The sequence below is a fragment of the Orcinus orca genome, chromosome 14 (assembly GCF_937001465.1).
Source record: "Orcinus orca chromosome 14, mOrcOrc1.1, whole genome shotgun sequence".
NCBI classification, from domain to species: Eukaryota; Metazoa; Chordata; class Mammalia; order Artiodactyla; family Delphinidae; genus Orcinus; species Orcinus orca.
The window spans coordinates 65,587,692-65,605,052 of NC_064572.1; the positions used below are offsets into that span (position 1 = coordinate 65,587,692).

Here is a 17,361-nt window from a genome sequence, read left to right on the forward strand (position 1 = left end):
ATATGGGGAGCTTCTAAAGTAACTGATGCCTGAGCCCCACGCCCAGAGATGCAGACTGAATTGGCCTCAGGTATTTTTTAGACAGCCCCTCCTCTCCCATGGTTCTCATACACAGCCAGGGTGAGAAACGCTGCTTGGATCTTTGGGTCTTTCTGTGCGGGAGGCTCCAGCCAACCTAGGGCGGGGTCGATGGAAGGGAAAGAAACCCACTGCACTTGGCAATTTTCTCCCATGAGGTGCAGCCCCTGCAGCCCCAGCTCAGTCCTTTGGAGACCCAGGAGGGACCCTGTCCCAGCTGAGGCCTGCCACATGGATGTGCACAGGCACTGCCCCAGGCAGCCCATCCGAAGCCAAGGTTGTATTTCAGGCCAAAATGCAACCAACAGCTAGGCAGCAGGGTGGGCCTGGCTCTGCACTCAGATTGGGCCAGCTTCTGTGCCTACCCCTGCTGGCTGCACAGAGGCAGCGCTGGGCATGGCGCTGACAGAGACTACCTCCCACTGTGTCCCCGGTGGGGGGGGCTGGTAGTGAGTGCACCCAGCACAAAAAGGGCCAGCCCCTGCCCCTGTGGGACACAGGGGCTCCCTTTCCAGTTTGTGGGAAAGGAAAACTCAAGATACAAACAGAAGACAGGAGTTCTCCAACCGGTTAGAGAGCTTCCAAAGCCTGAGAGCCCAGATGATGCTGACAGTTAATAGCAAGCTTTCATGAGTGCTCACTACCTAATGCAGACCATATCTGAGCCTCGGAACAGCCCAGGTGTAGGCCCTTGTTCTGGCCCCATTTCACACACAGGCAGACTAAGGCTCATGAGGCAATTTTCCTAAGGTCACACAGCTGGGATGGAACCCACGTCCTCCTGACACCGCTGCTTGCGTCCTGACTCACATCCTGTCTGTGGCCTATAGACAGCCACTGACCCCGAGGAGGGGCCCTGCCTCATCCTACCCACCCCACATCTGACACATAGTTGCTGCTTAAGAAAGACTGGAGTGTGGGTTTCTTCTCGACTCTTGTAGCATCTGTTGACCAGACCACAGTGCCCACTGGGGGCAGGCACTCTGTAACTGTTGGGGAAATGAATGAATGAATGGACAGATAGATGAACAGTGATTTAACGGCTTGCTTTGAGCCAATACGGATAAACTAGGCAGGGCCTCGCCTCTGAAATCTGGGAAAACTAGAGAACTAAATTCTGGAAGGGAGAAAAAGGGGAGATGGGGAAACAGAGGCAGGGAGAAACAAGGAGTGATGGGTTTGTGGCCAAAAGCTGCTCGAGAGGATAAGCGGGGTGCTGGGGAATGGAGACATCAGGTCATTTTAATCCAAGCCAAGGAAATCTGAGGCAAGATTTCAGAGGGGAAAAACCCACACACTGCTCCCACCTCCACGCCGCCCCTTGGAAATTGGCCTGAGCTTTCTGAAGGCTGACACTCTGGGACACAGGTAGAAAAGTTAAGAAAACGTTCTCCAGGCGTTCCAGAGCACAGAAGACAGGCAGTAGCACACAGCCTAGGGGACGGACAGATGGACACACAGGCAGACACTCTGTCTTCCTCACTGCCCTCCCCTCCCCCAGCACAAGCTCACGCTCTCTGGCATCTACCTCTTAGGGTGTTGCCTGCCCAGGGCTGCTCGGACGGGTGTGAGCTGGGAGCAGGTATCCAGATGAGAAAACACTCGGCAGGCAGGCCGGTGGGTGATGTCATCCCACAGAGGCTGCTCTGGATCCCCTCCCAGCCAAGGCCTGGAAAACTGGGGGCTGAAGGAGTCAGCCCGAGGGAGGGGGAGATGCAGTGGAGCGAGCCTCCTGTCTTCAGATAGGAAGCGTTTGGCAGTGGCATGGAGAAGGGGAGTACTCCTTATAGAGAGAAGAGTCCCTCCCAGATTGGAAGGGGACTTTCTGTCAGGGTCTCATCCATCTCACCTTTGTGCCTTTCTCAGAGCCCCTGGCTGGATCTGCTGGGGCTCTGGCAGTGCCCCAGAGCCCTGCCCCACGCTTGCCTCACACCTGCATTCCTCTAGCTACCAACTGGATGGACCCCTGGCTCCTGCCTGCCAACTTAGGCTTCTAAATGAGGCTTTTGCTAAGTCAATCCACTGCTCCAGCACCTTCACTGGGTCCCTGCTGCCTAAAGAAGAAAGGCCAAATTCAAGCTCAGTCTTTCTTGACAACCTGAGCTCCCCAAGTTCCCTGACACACATCTCCTCTGATCCAGGCAACGTTCATTTATCCAACACACAGATATCAAGCACCCACTGTGTGCCAGTCACACTCTTCTATGCTGGTTCTTATGCCCAAGCCTCTGCTTTAGATGTTCCCCCTGCTGGGAATGCCTTCCCCTTTACCAACCCCAATTCTACCCAACCATCTCTGCCCCTCCAGGAACCATCCAATCACTCAGCTACAGTGCTTGCTCCTGTCATGCACTGGATTTTCTTGTGGGGCACTGCTCCCCAACCAGATCATATGCTTTAGACAAGAGTCTCCCTGATGAGGGTAGACAGACGCCTCAGGACTGGAGCCATAGGACACGGCACCGGACACAATAATTGCCTGAGAGTCGTGACGCGAGAGCATCAGACTGGAGTCTGAGGGTCTGAGGTCCAGTCCTGCCTTGTCCTTATTAGCTCTGTGACTCTGCAGAGGACACTTAACCTCTCTGAGCTTTAGCTTCCTCATCCATAAACAGGAACAATAACAGTACCTACTTTGTGGGGTTGTTCTGAGCATGGTATAAGGCGATGGGGTTAATGCCCTATGTAAACTGTAGACTGTCTATAAAGCAAACAGGAAATGGGGGATTTGGGGAGGAGAGGAGGGGCTTAGGTTCCTCTGAAGCCTCAAAACCAGCATGCAGGGGCTTCCCTGGTGGTGCAGTGGTTAAGAATCCGCCTGCCAGTGCAGGGAACACGGGTTCGAGCCCTGGTCTGGGAAGAGCCCACATGCCGCGGAGCAACAGCTTGTGCACCACAACTACTGAGCCTGCGCTCTAGAGCCCACGACAGGCTGAGGCTGCGTGCTACAACTACGGAAGCCGTGCTACTGAGGCTGCGTGCTACAACCACGGAAGCCGTGCTACTGAGGCTGCGTGCTACAACCACGGAAGCCCTTGCGCCTAGAGCCCATGTTCCATGACGAGAAGCCGCCGCAATGAGAAGCCCGCGCACCGCAACAAAGAGTAGCCCCCACTCGCCACAACTAGAGAAAGCCCGCGTGCAGCAACAAAGACCCAATGCAGCCAAAATAAATAATTTATAAAAAACAAACAAACAAACAAACAAACCCCCAGCACGCAGGTCAGGGCAAGGGCCACGGTTGCCAGGAGAAGCGGCCATGGCTCTGTTCCTTCTCATGCTTTTCTCAGACCCCACCTCCTGGCAGGCAGCGAGCATTTGCCAGCTGGAGAGCCGTATCAGAACCCCCAGGGCCCACTTATGCATGGATGCCAGCCCAAGCAGCCTGAGGCCCCTTATCCACAAGGATCCCCAGCGTCAGCCCCTTACCTCTGAGTGTCCAGTCTCGCTGAACTTGCCAACATTCCAGATGGGGAAACCAAGGCCGGCCCAGAGTGACGTGGCGACTCGCCCAAGACCCCGGCCCTGGTCTGGCGGTTTCCCCCAGCCCACGTGGCCTCCCCTCAGGCTCTCTCTCCAAACAGCTGGGCTCATCCTGAGAAGCCAATCCCTACGGTGGCCCCCGTCCCAGGCTCCCCACGCTCTCCATGATCCCCCAAACCCTGGGTGTCCCACCAAGGTCCCTTCAGTCTCTCACAACTGATTCCTCCCAGGCCAGCCTCAGCCTGCCGGCCTCTCCATAGGCCCTTGGGCAGCCAGGCTATACGTTTGGTGAATAAAATGTATCGTTGTGGGCCAAGTGGGCTCTGGCTCACTGTCTCGGGAGAGGGAAAAAAGGGACGGGAGCCCAGTGATTAGCTCAGGCCGAGGCCCTCGTCACAGGCAACATGAGAAGGATGACTGCGAGGGGCTTGGGACAGGCAAGAGGTCCTCTGCCTGCTGCCTTCTCCTCTGCCCCGCCCACCCAGGCTGTTCACCTCCCGTTCCCTGCCTACGGCTGTGAGGGGAGGGGCTGGTCCAACCCCCTCCCCTCAACCTCTGACCTTTCTGTTTCCTCCCCCAACCCCGACCCTCACCTCTGCTCTCAGGTTTGGGCTGGGGAAGGAGGGCCAGGTGGCACTCACAAAAATGGAGGGGCTTCTAGAAGACCCTTCTGGAAATCCCTTCCCTCTACCTGATACCATGTCCATCTAACAGCTGAGAACACTGCTGTCCAGGTTTTTCTACCATTGTCCAGTAAAACCAAGGCTAAAGGTAAGCCTCTGACCTCTGTCCCAGCTCTGCCCAGACACAGAGCCCAAGCCCAAGTCCCTGAGGGCTATGGGTGCCCAGGAAGCCCAAGGTCCTGAAGCCCCGAGACCAGAGGCAGGTCCCAGCTCTGGATCCCCGGGGTGTGGGGGCTGCGACTTCATTGCAGTTACGAGACTCCCCACCCCCCTACCCACCACTGCCTCAGCTGGGGTGTTGGAGACTTCAGCTCTCCGCCTCGGGTTAACAGCCTTGAAGGGAGACTAATCATCTTCAGCTGGCCCATCTCACGGGGTGGAAGGTGATGGGAGCCTCACCACCACCTGAGCACCTTCTGTGCCCCAGGCTCCTGGTGAGATGCTGCCGCATCTGCTTAGGGAGACTCGAGAGGTTACGTAACTCGAGACCAGGACGTGGCAGAGCCGGGATCTAAACCCACACATTCCGGGTCCAGGGTGCATTTGCTGACACACTGTGCTATGTGGTCATCACCCACCAAAGGGCTCCAAGGCTGGATCTGGGACCTAAAAAGGGTTGAAAGGAAGGCAGAGGGGACGGCCGAGAAGACGCCAACATGCTGACAAAGAGCTGCCACACATCACAGGGCACCGGCTCCGTGGGCCTGCATGCCAGGGACACACATGTTCACACACATGCACACCAGGCAGTACCTGTCACGTTCTTCTTAGGAGACTCAGCCCAGCTGGAGAGCCACACTTCCGAGTCCCCCGAGAGCAAGCAGCAGCAGGAGAGAAGAGAATCAGAGGAGAAGAGAGAACCGTTAGGCAGGCAGGAGGTCCACACTGGGCCGAGTGGTTGCAGGCGCTGAGTCGGCCGCGCGGGGCGGAAGGCGGGGGAGGGGAGGGGAGGGGAGGGGAAGGGAGGGGAGGAGAAGGGAAAGGAGGGGAGTGATTTCCTGGCCCTGGAAGTGCTGCTGGGCGTGGGCCTGAGTGATTACAGAGGAGCTGGGACACTGCTGGCCAGGACAGGGATAATGAGGTGTCTGCAAAACGCAGGAATCCTCTGGAGCACAGAGAATCCTACACGATCCGGGCCTGGAACAGGGCCCGTGGGTTATCGCTGCCCTGGAGAAGGCAGCCCGGACCTTCCCCCCTGGCCATGTGGGTGGCTGGCCGTGATCCTCACCAGGCCGGCATGCTCAGCAGCGTGGGCCTGGAACCTTAAACGTCAGGTCGGGGAGCCCAAGGCCAGTCTCCAGCCACCGCACCACTGGGCCTCAATGTCTTGTCCAGCCCTAAGCATTGAGGAAGGCAGACAGGCCCTGGCAAAATGCAAGGAAGCCTTGTTTTAAAAAGTCTCACACCCCAACTCCAACCCAGAAGAACGGGGGCCTTTAGCGACCAGAAGAAACGAGGGCTCTCGTCCAGGCTCAGACAGCCACGTGTGATCTGGGCCCCAGGTTCCTCATCTGTGAAATGAGGTTAAAAGTTGTCTTCCTGCCGAGAGGGAGGAACAATGTCAAAGCACCTAAAACAACTTAAGATCGTGAGATATGATACGGTAACATCATGAGGCAAATAGCTCTTAGCCTAATCAATGGTGTGGACATTTCTAGAATATCAGAGGGTCAATACGTGATGCTGACAGTTTACCTACAGTGAACAGTGGCTCACTTACACCCAGGTCCTTGAGCTGGGAACACACCTTTTGCCCCAGTTTACAGGGGTGGGATCTGAGCTTAGACAGGGGAAGGAACTGGCCCAAGTTCCCAAGAGGCCAGAGTAGCAGAGCCAGAAATGGAACCAGGTCTGGGACACCCCCACTGGTGCTTCCTCTGCTGAACTGCTCACTGCCTCCAAAGGAGAACAGCGTTGGCTACAGTGGCTACAGCGAGAAGGAAACGTGGAGATGCAAGTCTGAGAGGCAAGCCCTTGGGCTGCTTGCCTGGTGTTGGCCAGGAGAGCGGCCTGATAGATAGTAATGGTAATCATCACAGCAGCAACACTTATACAGCATCTACTGTACACCAAGCATTGTGCGGAGCACTTACATAGAGTAACTCATCTGTTTTTCATGATAAACCTACAGTGATAAGGAACTCCCTCCATTTTGCAGGTGAAGACTCTGAACCAGAAGTTAAGTAACTTGGTCCAGGTCACGCAGCTAGTACAGTGTTCATCTCTTGTGGTGACACAGGCTTCAGGCCTCAGTCTGATGTCGCTCACCATTTAAAGCGCCTAACTTTCCCTCGCTCAGCAAGCCACCTTCCGGTTGCAGGCTGGCTCACCATGTAGACCTGGGAAGCCTGGCCCTTCCAGCGCTCACTGTAAACCAACAGAGTGGGGATCCGCTGGAGAGGTGTGGCGCGGCCTCTGGAGTCTGTCTGGATTCAAATCCAGGCTCTGCCCCTTTGATAACGTTACTTAACCTCTCTGAACCTCTTCCCTGGGCATATCCCATGGGCTTGGTTCAATCAGCTCTGGGGGGCAGCAGGAAAACCAGGCTCCTGGAGTTGAAAGGACGAGAACCAGATGGCATTTCAATACTAGACGCATCAAGAAAACGCTGGCGCACAGAGACGCTTCCCACAGACACTGGGTCGGCTGGAATTGGGGGTAAAGGGGTTCTGGGGGACTACACCCACAGACAGGCGTCCTGTGGCCAGAGTCTCTGACCAGGCCTAGCAGCCAGAAGCCTCCTGGGACAGCAGGAGCCACGCTGGCCCAGCTCTCATGCCCTGGCAGGGCCGAGACAAAGCAGACACAGTCCGAGGCTTTCAACTGCTGTGGTTGAGGTGAGGGGGTCTCAGTTCAGAACGTGGGGCTTCACTGTCCGGTGTCAGATCTTGCTGGGGTTATGACTCCTTGATGCTGTGCCCCAAACGTAGCCAAGTGGCTGCCACCCAGCGAGGCCATCCTAACGCCCCTGGGCAGGCCTAACGCCAGACCCATCCCAACACCAGCTGGCCGCACCCAGCCCTGGGCTGAGCCAACTAAGAGGTCGCCCACACCTCTCTCCATCTCTGCTGGCTTCGTTACTTTGTACACTTCGCTTCGGGTTCTTCCGAAGGAAATGTTTTGGGAAGTGCTAATGTCCGTCAGTGAGCCAAGGGAATTCATTTGGCCTGGGCCTGGAGGACCCAGGAAGATGTGTTCTGCTAAAACAGGGGTCGACGGACTTCCTGTGAAGGGCCAGAGAGCCAATATTTTAGGCTTTGTGGGCCACGTGGTCTCTGTCGAGACTACTTACCTCTGCTGTTACAATCTGTAGAGAAATGAACGAGCTGTGTGCCAATAAAACTTTACTTACAAAACCACATGGTTGGGGTTTCCCTGGTGACGCAGTGGTTAAGAATCCGCCTGCCAATGCAGGGGACGCGGGTTCGAGCCCTGGTCTGGGAAGAGCCCACATGCCGCGGAGCAACTAAGCCCGTGCACCACAACTACTGGGCCTGCGTGCCACAACTACTGAAGCCCATGCACCCGTGCTCCGCAACAAGAGAAGCTGCCGCACTGAGAGGCCCGCGCACCCCAATGAAGAGTAGCCCCCGCTTGCCGCAACTAGAGAAAGCCTGCACGCAGCAACGGAGACCCAATGTAGCCAAAAATAAGTTAATTAATTAAATAAATTTTAAAAAAACCACATGGTGAGCTGGGCTTGGGCTGTGGGCAGTGGTTTGCCAGACCCAAGGCTGGGAGATGAGGTTGTCAGAGAAGGGGAGCTGCTCCAAATCCCCAGGGGAGAGAAGTGGAGGCTGTTGGCCCATGTGGACTAAATGCTCCCGAGGCCTTTGCTGCTTGGTTGGTTTTTTCAACAGTCATCTTGAAGGGTCCGATGCCCTTCTGGGCCTTTCGGGTTTGGGCATTTGGGCAGGCCGGGGAGGGCAGACAGGAAAAGATCCCTCAGCCTCTGGAAGCCGAGCCCCCACTCCTAAATGTGGAACAAGCTGAACTCATGCCCACCCCCTTCCCCCCCCAATAAGCAGGGCTTCCCTCTTTCCAAAGGAAAATGGGAAGCGGACCAGAAACGAGCCTGTCTTTAAAAAAAAAAAAGCCTTTTTAAAACATGATTTATTTCCCAGTCCCCTGGATCCGCAGAATTAATCCAGTTCCATGGCTCCCACCCCAAATTTCCCCCCTTTGGAGTGCCTTCTCTCCAGCCCAGGGCGGGAAGGACCCCCCTCCGCCTCATTGCGATGAACAGAGGAGTGGCCCCCTGGCTTACAAACCCTGGCCCCTCGGCCAGGAGGCAGACATGGCTGCTGGCTCAGGACTGGGAAAATGGTGAGAAGGAGAGACGGGGCAAAGGAGCAAAAGACAGGCGCAGCCAAATGAGCAGCTGTGAGTGACACAGACCAACTGCTTCCTGCCCTCCCTGCGGTCTCTACCCCCCTCTCTCTGGTGACAGAACCAAGGGCCCTACCGAGCAGAGTCACGGGGCCTGGTGGAAAGCAAGGGGCGTGAGACTGGGAATCTGCACAACTGGTTTTGCTGAGAACTGGCTGTGTGACCTTGGGCAAATGGCTTGACTTCTCTGGGCCACATCTGTAAAATCAAGCATTTTGGGCCCACTGATCTCCAAGATACTTGTTTCATGTTCTAGACTCTTCCAGTAGTAACCTGCTAGTCTCCATAATGCAAGTACACCACAGTAGAAACAAATCTTTCCAGACAAACAGACCACCTTTCCAGGGAAAACCACTTGAGCACACGCTCAATATAGGAGACTCAAGTGAGGAAGTGCAACAGTTCGCCGGGAGGCACATGAGACAGAGGAACTGGAGCAAGAATTTTTTTAAAATCTTGGTTCTTGTGCTTACCCTCTCGCTTAGCTCACTGATTCTGGGGCATTTAGCAAATCTCTGAGCCCCTTTTCCTTCTGTGAAATGGGGATAAAAATATCTACCATGTCTTTTTCGTTGTAGGTCTGCTTTAAGAGTGAAATGGGGCTTCCCTGGTGGCGCAGTGGTTGAGAGTCCGCCTGCCGATGCAGGGGACACGGGTTCGTGCCCCGGTCCGGGAGGATCCCACATGCTGCGGAGCGACTGGGCCCGTGAGCCGTGGCCGCTGAGCCTGCGCGTCTGGAGCCTGTGCTCCGCAATGGGAGAAAAAAAAGAGTGAAATGGCCTAGTGCCTGTGAAAGGTTTTGGAGGGATAGGAATTAGGCCCCTGGAACACAGAAGGGGAGTGGGTGACAGGGACAAAGCTGATGACTAAAGCAGTGTGTGCCTGGGAGACGGAAGGCATGGAGACAGGGTCCCTCCCATGGCCATCCCACAGGACTCATGTTCCTGCCACAGCCACTCCTCCTGGCTTGCTGGACCAGCAAGAATCCAGGCCCAGAGCAAACCAGGTGCCTGCAAGTCCTGATGACACTTAGGTGCTGAACCGGACTCTTGTCAAGTCCAGGTGATTATGAGAAATCAAAGAACAATATTACAGGGGCCCCTGACTTTAAGGACGTTCCCCCCAAACACATATACACCCGAGGACTACGTTACAAACAACTGGATAGACTTAAGTTAGGAGAGGGACTCCTACTGCTCTGTAATGTTTCTTTTAATGTTGAGTAACTCCAGAGCAGGGAGAATTGGGTTCAATTTACCCAAATGTAGTCTCAAACCAGGCTTCCAGAAATTCTTCCCTGGTGTAAAGCAAGTTCCACCCATCCAAACTAATAAATCCAGAGTGGGCTGAAAGCCCAGGTGGGAGAGACAGGAGGACAGCCAACAGCATAAACTCCTCGGAGAATGAAAGCAAACCAAGGGCTCAGGGGGACCAGGGCAGGGTCACCCGCCTTATCGGCTTACACAGCCCCGGCCCTGAGCTCCTGGGAGGGGAGGAGGAGCAGGGCCCCTGCCAGGAATGAATACCCCCCTGTTGTCTCTGTGTCCTTCCATTCTTCAATACGCACTTGAACACTCAAGACCTCTCTCTCTTTGGGAATTCTATTGTTCTGACCTCACTGCAGCCTTGAACTGGTTTCTAAATATCTGTTGTATTCTAGTCTTTTCTCTCCTTTTGTACAACTGAACCTTACATGGGGCTAAATTTCTTAAATTTCCTAGACTCCATATGTTTCTTTTCCTTTTTGACTAGGCCACCAGGGAACTCAGCCACTGCTTTCAGGTCATCAACTAATTAGGGCTTGACAGCTGCTAGCCCTGTTATTTTATTTAACAGTAGAAGGAGAAGGAGCTACTTTTTCACGAGAGCACATCCCTTGTGGCAGGCACTATGCTGTCATAGGCATGAAGTAGCTCAAATCTTTACCAGAGCCCTCGAGGGCTAACAGTGCTTCACAAAGAAGTAGCAGCTTGACCTACATGATATATAGGGCCTGAAATAGGTCATCATGCTCAGAGCAGCAGAGACAGTGGCACAACAGTGAAAGTGATACAAATGGCATCTGGAAAAAGCATGGCATGAATTAAGATGGTCAAGACAGAGAACAAGCAATAACTCAAACACGACTTCCAGTCCAGTCACACGGGTGGAAGTTGGGGAGTGTCCTGCTGTAAGGTGTGTGAGCTGCTACCCACAGGGGCAGCTCTCTGCAGCCTGCTCCAGGGTGAGCAGCAGCCTCCAGCTCATCATCAATACCTACAGCATGAAAAACTCATGCCCTTGGACTGGGGAGGTGAGGGGTCAACGCTGCTACACCAGCAGCCCAGACCCCTGGCCCTGCCTTCTACGCTCACAGCCTCCAAGGCAGGGGTGGCTTCAGGCGGTGTGATCTGCTCAGGCTCACAGGGACCCATACTTAGCAGGGCCCTGCTCTTGGTTTAACACCCTCTGTTCCCAATTTGAAATCTTTAATAATTTATGAACAAGAGGTCCCCTAAATCATGTAGCTGGTCCTGCCCAGGGCCTGAGGGTTCTGGGCCACAGGATTCTGAGCTAAATAAAGGCTGGAAGGAGCATGTGGGGACTTAGGACCAGAGAGGAGAAGTTTGCCTAAGATCACACAGCAAGTTAGTGGCAGGGCTGAGGCTAGAACAAGCATACCAATTCCCACTTTCTTTCTTTTTTTTTTTTCTCTTGCGGTACGCGGGCCTCTCACTGCCGTGGCCTCTCCCATTGCGGAGCACAGGCTCTGGACGCGCAGGCCCAGCGGCCACGGCTCACGGGCCCAGCCACTCCGCCGCACGCGGGATCCTCCCGGACCGGGGCACGAACCCGCGTCCCCTGCATCGGCAGGCGGACTCCCAACCACTGTGCCACCAGGGAAGCCCCCCTCCCCAACTTTCTTTTAATTAATTAATTATTTATTTATTTTTGGCTGCGTTGGGTCTTCGTTGCTGCGCGCGGGCTTTCTCGAGTTGCGGCGCGCGGGCTTTCTCGAGTTGCGGCGAGCGGGGGCTACTCTTTGTTGCGGTGCGCGGGCTTCTCATTGTGGTGACTTCTCTTGTTGCGGAGCACGGGCTCTAGGCGCCGGGCTTCAGTAGTTGTGGCTCACGGGCTCTAGAGAGCAGGCTTAGTAGTTGTGGCGCACAGGCTTAGCTGCTCCACGGCACGTGGGATCTTCCCGGACCAGGGCTCAAATCCGTGTCCCCTGCATTGGCAGGCAGATTCTTAACCACTGCGCCACCAGGGAAGCCACCAGTTCCCACTTTCTTAACGTGCATGCTAGGTACTGGGTTAAACGTTTGACTAAACGTTTAATCCTTATAAGAATCTGTATTTTACAGATGCAGAAAGTAAGCCTCAGGAAAGTTAAGCTTTTTCCCAAGGCCCCACAGCGAGGGAGTGATGGGTCAGACTTGAGCCCAGGCAAGCAGGTTGGGAATGGGGAACAAAGGGGCCTAAAAACAGGGGACCTCATTCTCTGGATCCTCCCCAGCCATTGGCCAAGGGAGGCGCAATTATTTCTGTTGGGCTTCCCTTTGTAAATGCAGCCATACTCCTTTCATTTTACTCTCAGTAGGAAGGGGCCTGCCTCCTTCTCCAGGAGCTGCCTTTCCCAGAATCCAGAGTCCATGTCGGGGCAACCCAACCCGGGGCAGGAATGCACCACTGACCCTCTGACCGCTGAGCCATGCAGTCAGAGCACAGTCGTCTCCCGGCACAGGTGGGGAATGGGGTGCGTGAGGGCTGGAGCCACTCCACAGCCCCTTAGGGACTAAGTCCAAGGACACCCACCTAGGCCAAGGCGGGCCAGCAGAGACAGCCCAGCCTAAGTGGGTGTGGGCAGAGGCCCAGGCTGCCCCCGGGAGCACCGCAGCTGCCCAGGGGGGCTGCCCTGGCAGGCAGGTCTGCCTCCTTCTCCCACCCTGCTCAAAAACCCTCAGCTTCTGGTTAAACACAGGTGCTGTGGGCGGACAGAGGGACACTGTGTGCGGGAGGCCAGCAGGGCTCTGAGCCTCTGCTCCCACAGCTGCTGCCTGACCCCATAGTAGCCCCTGGGGTGGCGGCCTCCCCCTCCACTCTCGGGCTCTCACCTCGCCCCATGCCGGGGTGCTGGTGTGCACAGAAGAGACAAACTCAACACTGTTCAGAGTTCCCGGATCCCAGCCACCCCCCTCCCTGGGGTGGCTGCCTTGGTGGTCCTCCCCCACTTACTGGGGTATCCCCCCTCCCATTCCCCCACCCACCAGCTCCCCCCACCAAAGCCCGTGAGGAGGAGGCAGCGGCAGCAGCAGAAACAGAGGCCAGTGGTGCAGGATGGAGTAAGCAGCCGCTGCGTCTCCAGCCCCCAGCCCGCCAGTCCACCCCCTCCCCTGGCTCACCCTCCACAAGATCCCTGAGAGATGGAGTCAACAGCGGTGGACCCAGGCCTGACAATCCCACCCCAGGGCCACAAAAAAAGCAATGTTTTATTTTCCCCAGACTGGACTTTCACTAACAGATTATAAATAATCAACCGCCAATTATCTAACGAGCATCTACCACATGCCCAGCTGGAGGCTCCCGGCTACGACCAACTGACTCTCCAGCCTCAGGGACGGGGCACAGATATTTACAAAGACACTCTCCTAGGCACTCCTGACTGCTCCGGGGGTCATGTAGGTTTGGGGGAGGCTGCGTGGCTCCCTCACCCACCTGCCTGGTGCCACCAGGGCTGCCACTCAAGTGTATCCTCATCGCCCCAGGCTGCCCAGACGCTGCCGGAAAGCTGGAGCCAAACATAGCAGGCAGGGCCCCGGGTGCGGGCTCGCGGGGGCAAGGGGGGATGCAGCAGGGCTGAGACCTGGAGGCCTCGCATCTGTAACTGGACCCACCTTTGGAGCAGGGATCACAATACTTCAGCTGACATCTGGCTGGACACTGCCAGAGGAGGATGGGGGTGGGGATGAGGGGGGCAGGGGCCAGGGGCAGAGTTCACCTGTGAACTGAGGTTGAGGGTGACCCCCTTTTCAAGGTTTGCAGGCTGCCCTTATCTTGCCCTGGGCAGGGTCTCTGTATTGTTCAACGGGTCCCTGTGTCAACGGGCTCCAGAACGTCTGGATGGTGTTGTAGTCCTAGCAAGTGTCTGGCACGTAGTAGGCGCTAATCAAAATTTGTTATGAGTCTCTCCAGTCAGATCTGAAGTTCCTTCAGGGTCTTAACCCTGTCAGCATCCTCACGGCACACCGAACACAGTAGGTGGTACCCAGAAAGTCCATGGTGGCTGTTGGAAGGACACACACTCAATGCCCTGAGTCCCAAGGGTTTCACGGGGAAACTGAGGTCCAGCTGATACCACTGCTCCAGGACCTTCTTGGCCCCCAGGGCCCTGCATTTCCTCTAGTCTAGGTTTTGGCTGGGGTGGCCTGAGGTACATATGGGCATCCTCAGGCCAGGAAAGGCCCTGAGCCTAGCTGGTGCTGTGCAGAGTAACTCATAGGCAGGCCCCCAGGCCCGGCAGAACATCCCTGGAAGGCTGCGGGCTTCCAGCATCTGTGGTAAAGCCCTTCAAAGAGATTTAAAAAAAATTTTATACATAAGCAATATGGTCTATGGCAAGATGGATGCTGCAGGAAATGGGAGTCTGAGCAAAAACAACTGGCTTATCTATGATGTCTGGTGGGAGCGGGGCTCAGCAGGGCTCGGGGCAGCCTCCCAGGGTGTGTGGCTGGAGCCTGGGGCCTCTCCTCACCCCCATCCCTCTCCTGCTCTGCGTACATTTGGACCAATCCCCTGAGCTCTCGGATGCCACGTAAACAGAGCAGTGTGAGTGTGTGTGTGTGTGTGCGTGCACGCTCACACACACACACACACACACACACACACACACACACACATATCACTGCTTGGGAAATCCCCACATCTGGCTCTCACGTGACTGAGCTATGCCCAGGAGGCCGCAGCTGGGAGGGCCTGGAGGACAGGAGAGGGTCAGGAGTGTGCGAGCTCTCTGGGGAGCACGAAGTTAACCCTTTGGCACCACAGCTCAGGGACTCTGGCTAATACTGAGCTTCCGCCCCAGGGAGAAGCCCGGAAGGAGACCGGTGCTCAGAGGGCTCTGTCCTGGCTCGCTGCACAAGTGCGAGAAGCTGGGGCCATTTTTCTGGGTCCCCCGGTCTTTACCTGTGCCTTGAAAGGGCTGCTCTCTCTGTCCTGTCAATCCCGGTGAATCATCAACTACGAGGGAGACCCACTGGATGAAGATTTCCCCGATGGAGACCCGTCTGTTGTCAGATACTTAACACTTCCGAGTGCCAAGCACCTGGCTGGCCGGGCCACGGCCCTGCAGCTGTATGGAATCAGGATTCACACCCTCCTGTCACAGGCAGGGCACGTGTCCCCTAGGAGACCAGTGGAAGCCAGAGTCCTCCTAACAATAAGGAACAGGTCAGAGGCGACCTTTGGGGCAAGTTCTCTCCAACCCAGGCACATGTATTAATTTTATAATTAGAACTTTTTAAGCTTCAACAACTTTAGTGAACGAGTGACCAACTACAGTGGTATCTCTGCAGAGATACTGCCCAGCAGGTACCGGGGGGATGTGGAGGATGTGCCCCAGCCCGGTTTAGAGGATGTGAGACGCTTGCACAGCCAACGCTAAGACTGACCAGATGCCTCTGCAAGCCGCTCTCCCTCTTCTCCGGGCCGCCTCATTTAAAACCTCAGGGAACCGGGGGTAGAAGGTCTCACTCAGCACCCCACCCACAGACATATCTATGCCTCCCCTGGGGAGGCTCCCTCACATCCCAGCCGCTGCGCCTCCGCCATGATAGCACTTGGACATCACATCATAACTGCTGTTTACTTTCCCACCTCCCTGACCCAACTGAGAGTCCTGAGGACACGGACCTCACTGTATCCACCTTGGTATCCCTAGGCTTGGACCACAGGGCCTGGCACAGAGGAGGTACTCAGATGTTCACTGAACAAATCTACACGACAGCCACAGCCAGTGCCAGTGAGCCAGCTCTAGGTCTGGCAGGAGCCACCTAATCCTAGCAGGGTCTGGTACCAGCATCCATTCGGAAACTTGCTTCTTATCAGTTTGGCCATACCCTCACCCCTGGGAGAGCGGCCACTAGTGTCAACTGAGCCCCGGGCTTAGAGCAGAGAGAGAAACCGAGGTCACTGAGGAAGATGGGGAAAGGGCCCTCGTACTCAGAACCCTGTGACCAAACGCAAATGAGGAACTGACAGAGGGCTCTCAGAGCCACTAGGCTCCAGGGAGGGACAGTATACGGCCAAGAGGTGACAGACCAGGAGAAACTGCCCCACCCAGACAGATCTGGGACAAGAGATGTTAATATCTGCCATGTTTGCAAGGTTTCCCCGGGAGGGGGGGCTATTGCCAACCAAGATAGTCCTAATTTGGCCTCTTATCACTAGCCTGTCATCACAGCTTTGCAAGGACCTCACCTTCCTTCCGGGAACAGTTAGGTACCCAGCTCTGACCCTGACCCAACACTCAGGGAGCCTAAGGTGGTCCAGGGCCCAGGGGGAGACCCTGGCTAACAGGAAAGGCAGCTCCCAGAAACCTGCAGGGGGCCTTTTCCTACAACACAGCATCCACTGGCCAGATGCAACGTTGGGAGGAAGCATCTCGAAGAGGTGGTGGCTCTTCCTTCTGAGCACAGGGAAGTGAAGGGACTTTCTAACATGGCCCAATTTTCTTGGTACAAGAATCCAGTTCTGGGGGCTTCCCTGGTGACGCAGTGGTTGAGGGCCCGCCTGCCGATGCGGGGGACGCGGGTTCGTGCCCCGGTCCGGGAGGATCCCTCATGCCGCGGAGCGGCTGGGCCCGTGGGCCATGGCCGCTGAGCCTGCGCGTCCGGAGCGGGAGGGGCCGCAGCAGTGAGAGGCCCGCGTACCGCAAAAAAAAAAAAAAAAAAAAGAATCCAGTTCTAACATTAAGAAAATCCATCTTCATACCAGCTGCTTGGGTCACATGTGGCAATGACAAGATCCCGAGGGTAAAGCAGAAAGAGTTGGGGAAAAACACTTTTTCCCCCGCAAACTTCTAAGTTTCACTGAAACTTTGGAAAATTTTTCTTTGCCGTCACATTTCAAAACTGACCAATTATAAAATGTCACAAGCCAACTGAGTTACACACGCCACATTTCTATTTCTAAACAAAGTAACTTTAGATCAGAAAAAGGTGCTAACACAATAAATAATGCACATTTCCCCCAAATCTCTGTTTTTCCATTGGCTTTGTTGTTACTGGAAATGTTGCCTCGTTTGTCACATGTTTATAAGCCAAAAAGCCCAAGTGGGGAACAAGTTATTTTCTGGCTGAGGGCCGTGGTGGGAAGCATTTCTTTGCTGGACCACAATGTGGGTGTCTCCTCCTCTGAAGAGGAAAACCTTGTGGAAATAAAAGGCAGACGGGGGTCTCGTCACAGCCTCCTGATGAGGGCAGAAGGGAAGCTAGTGGCTGGGCAGGCCCAGTGGAGAGCCATTCTCCAAGGCCCCGAATGCCGGGCCAGTGTTCTCTGTCCTCTAACTGCGCTCCCCTTCCCGTACTGGTTCTGCCCCCCACCCCCAACTTGGGACACAACTAAATGCACCCTCCAGGAGCAGCCCCATCCTGGGGGTCCGATCCTGCTGCCTCCTCACTGCCTGACTACCCCGAACACTGCCATCAACCCACGTGGACGACCCACCCCAAATTCAACCCCGCCTCTATCT

The 17,361-nt window shown here is 55.6% G+C and overlaps 1 protein-coding gene across 8 annotated transcripts in view; it reads right to left on the minus strand.

Annotated features, from left to right (window-relative positions):
• Positions 1–17,361, minus strand: part of SH3PXD2A (SH3 and PX domains 2A) — a 241,687-nt gene that overhangs the window by 60,137 nt on the left and 164,189 nt on the right. For 5 of the 8 annotated variants that reach the window (XR_007471233.1, XM_004265884.4, XM_033421090.2 and 2 more), the window contains one exon: positions 4,998–5,042. The exons of the other annotated variants lie outside the window; for them this stretch is intronic. Coding sequence is in view for 4 of the 5 variants with exons in the window: in XM_004265884.4 (XP_004265932.1) it covers positions 4,998–5,042 (45 nt within the window). In the remaining variant the exon portion in view is untranslated. The remainder of the gene's footprint in view (positions 1–4,997; positions 5,043–17,361) is intronic. 8 annotated transcript variants of the gene reach the window in all.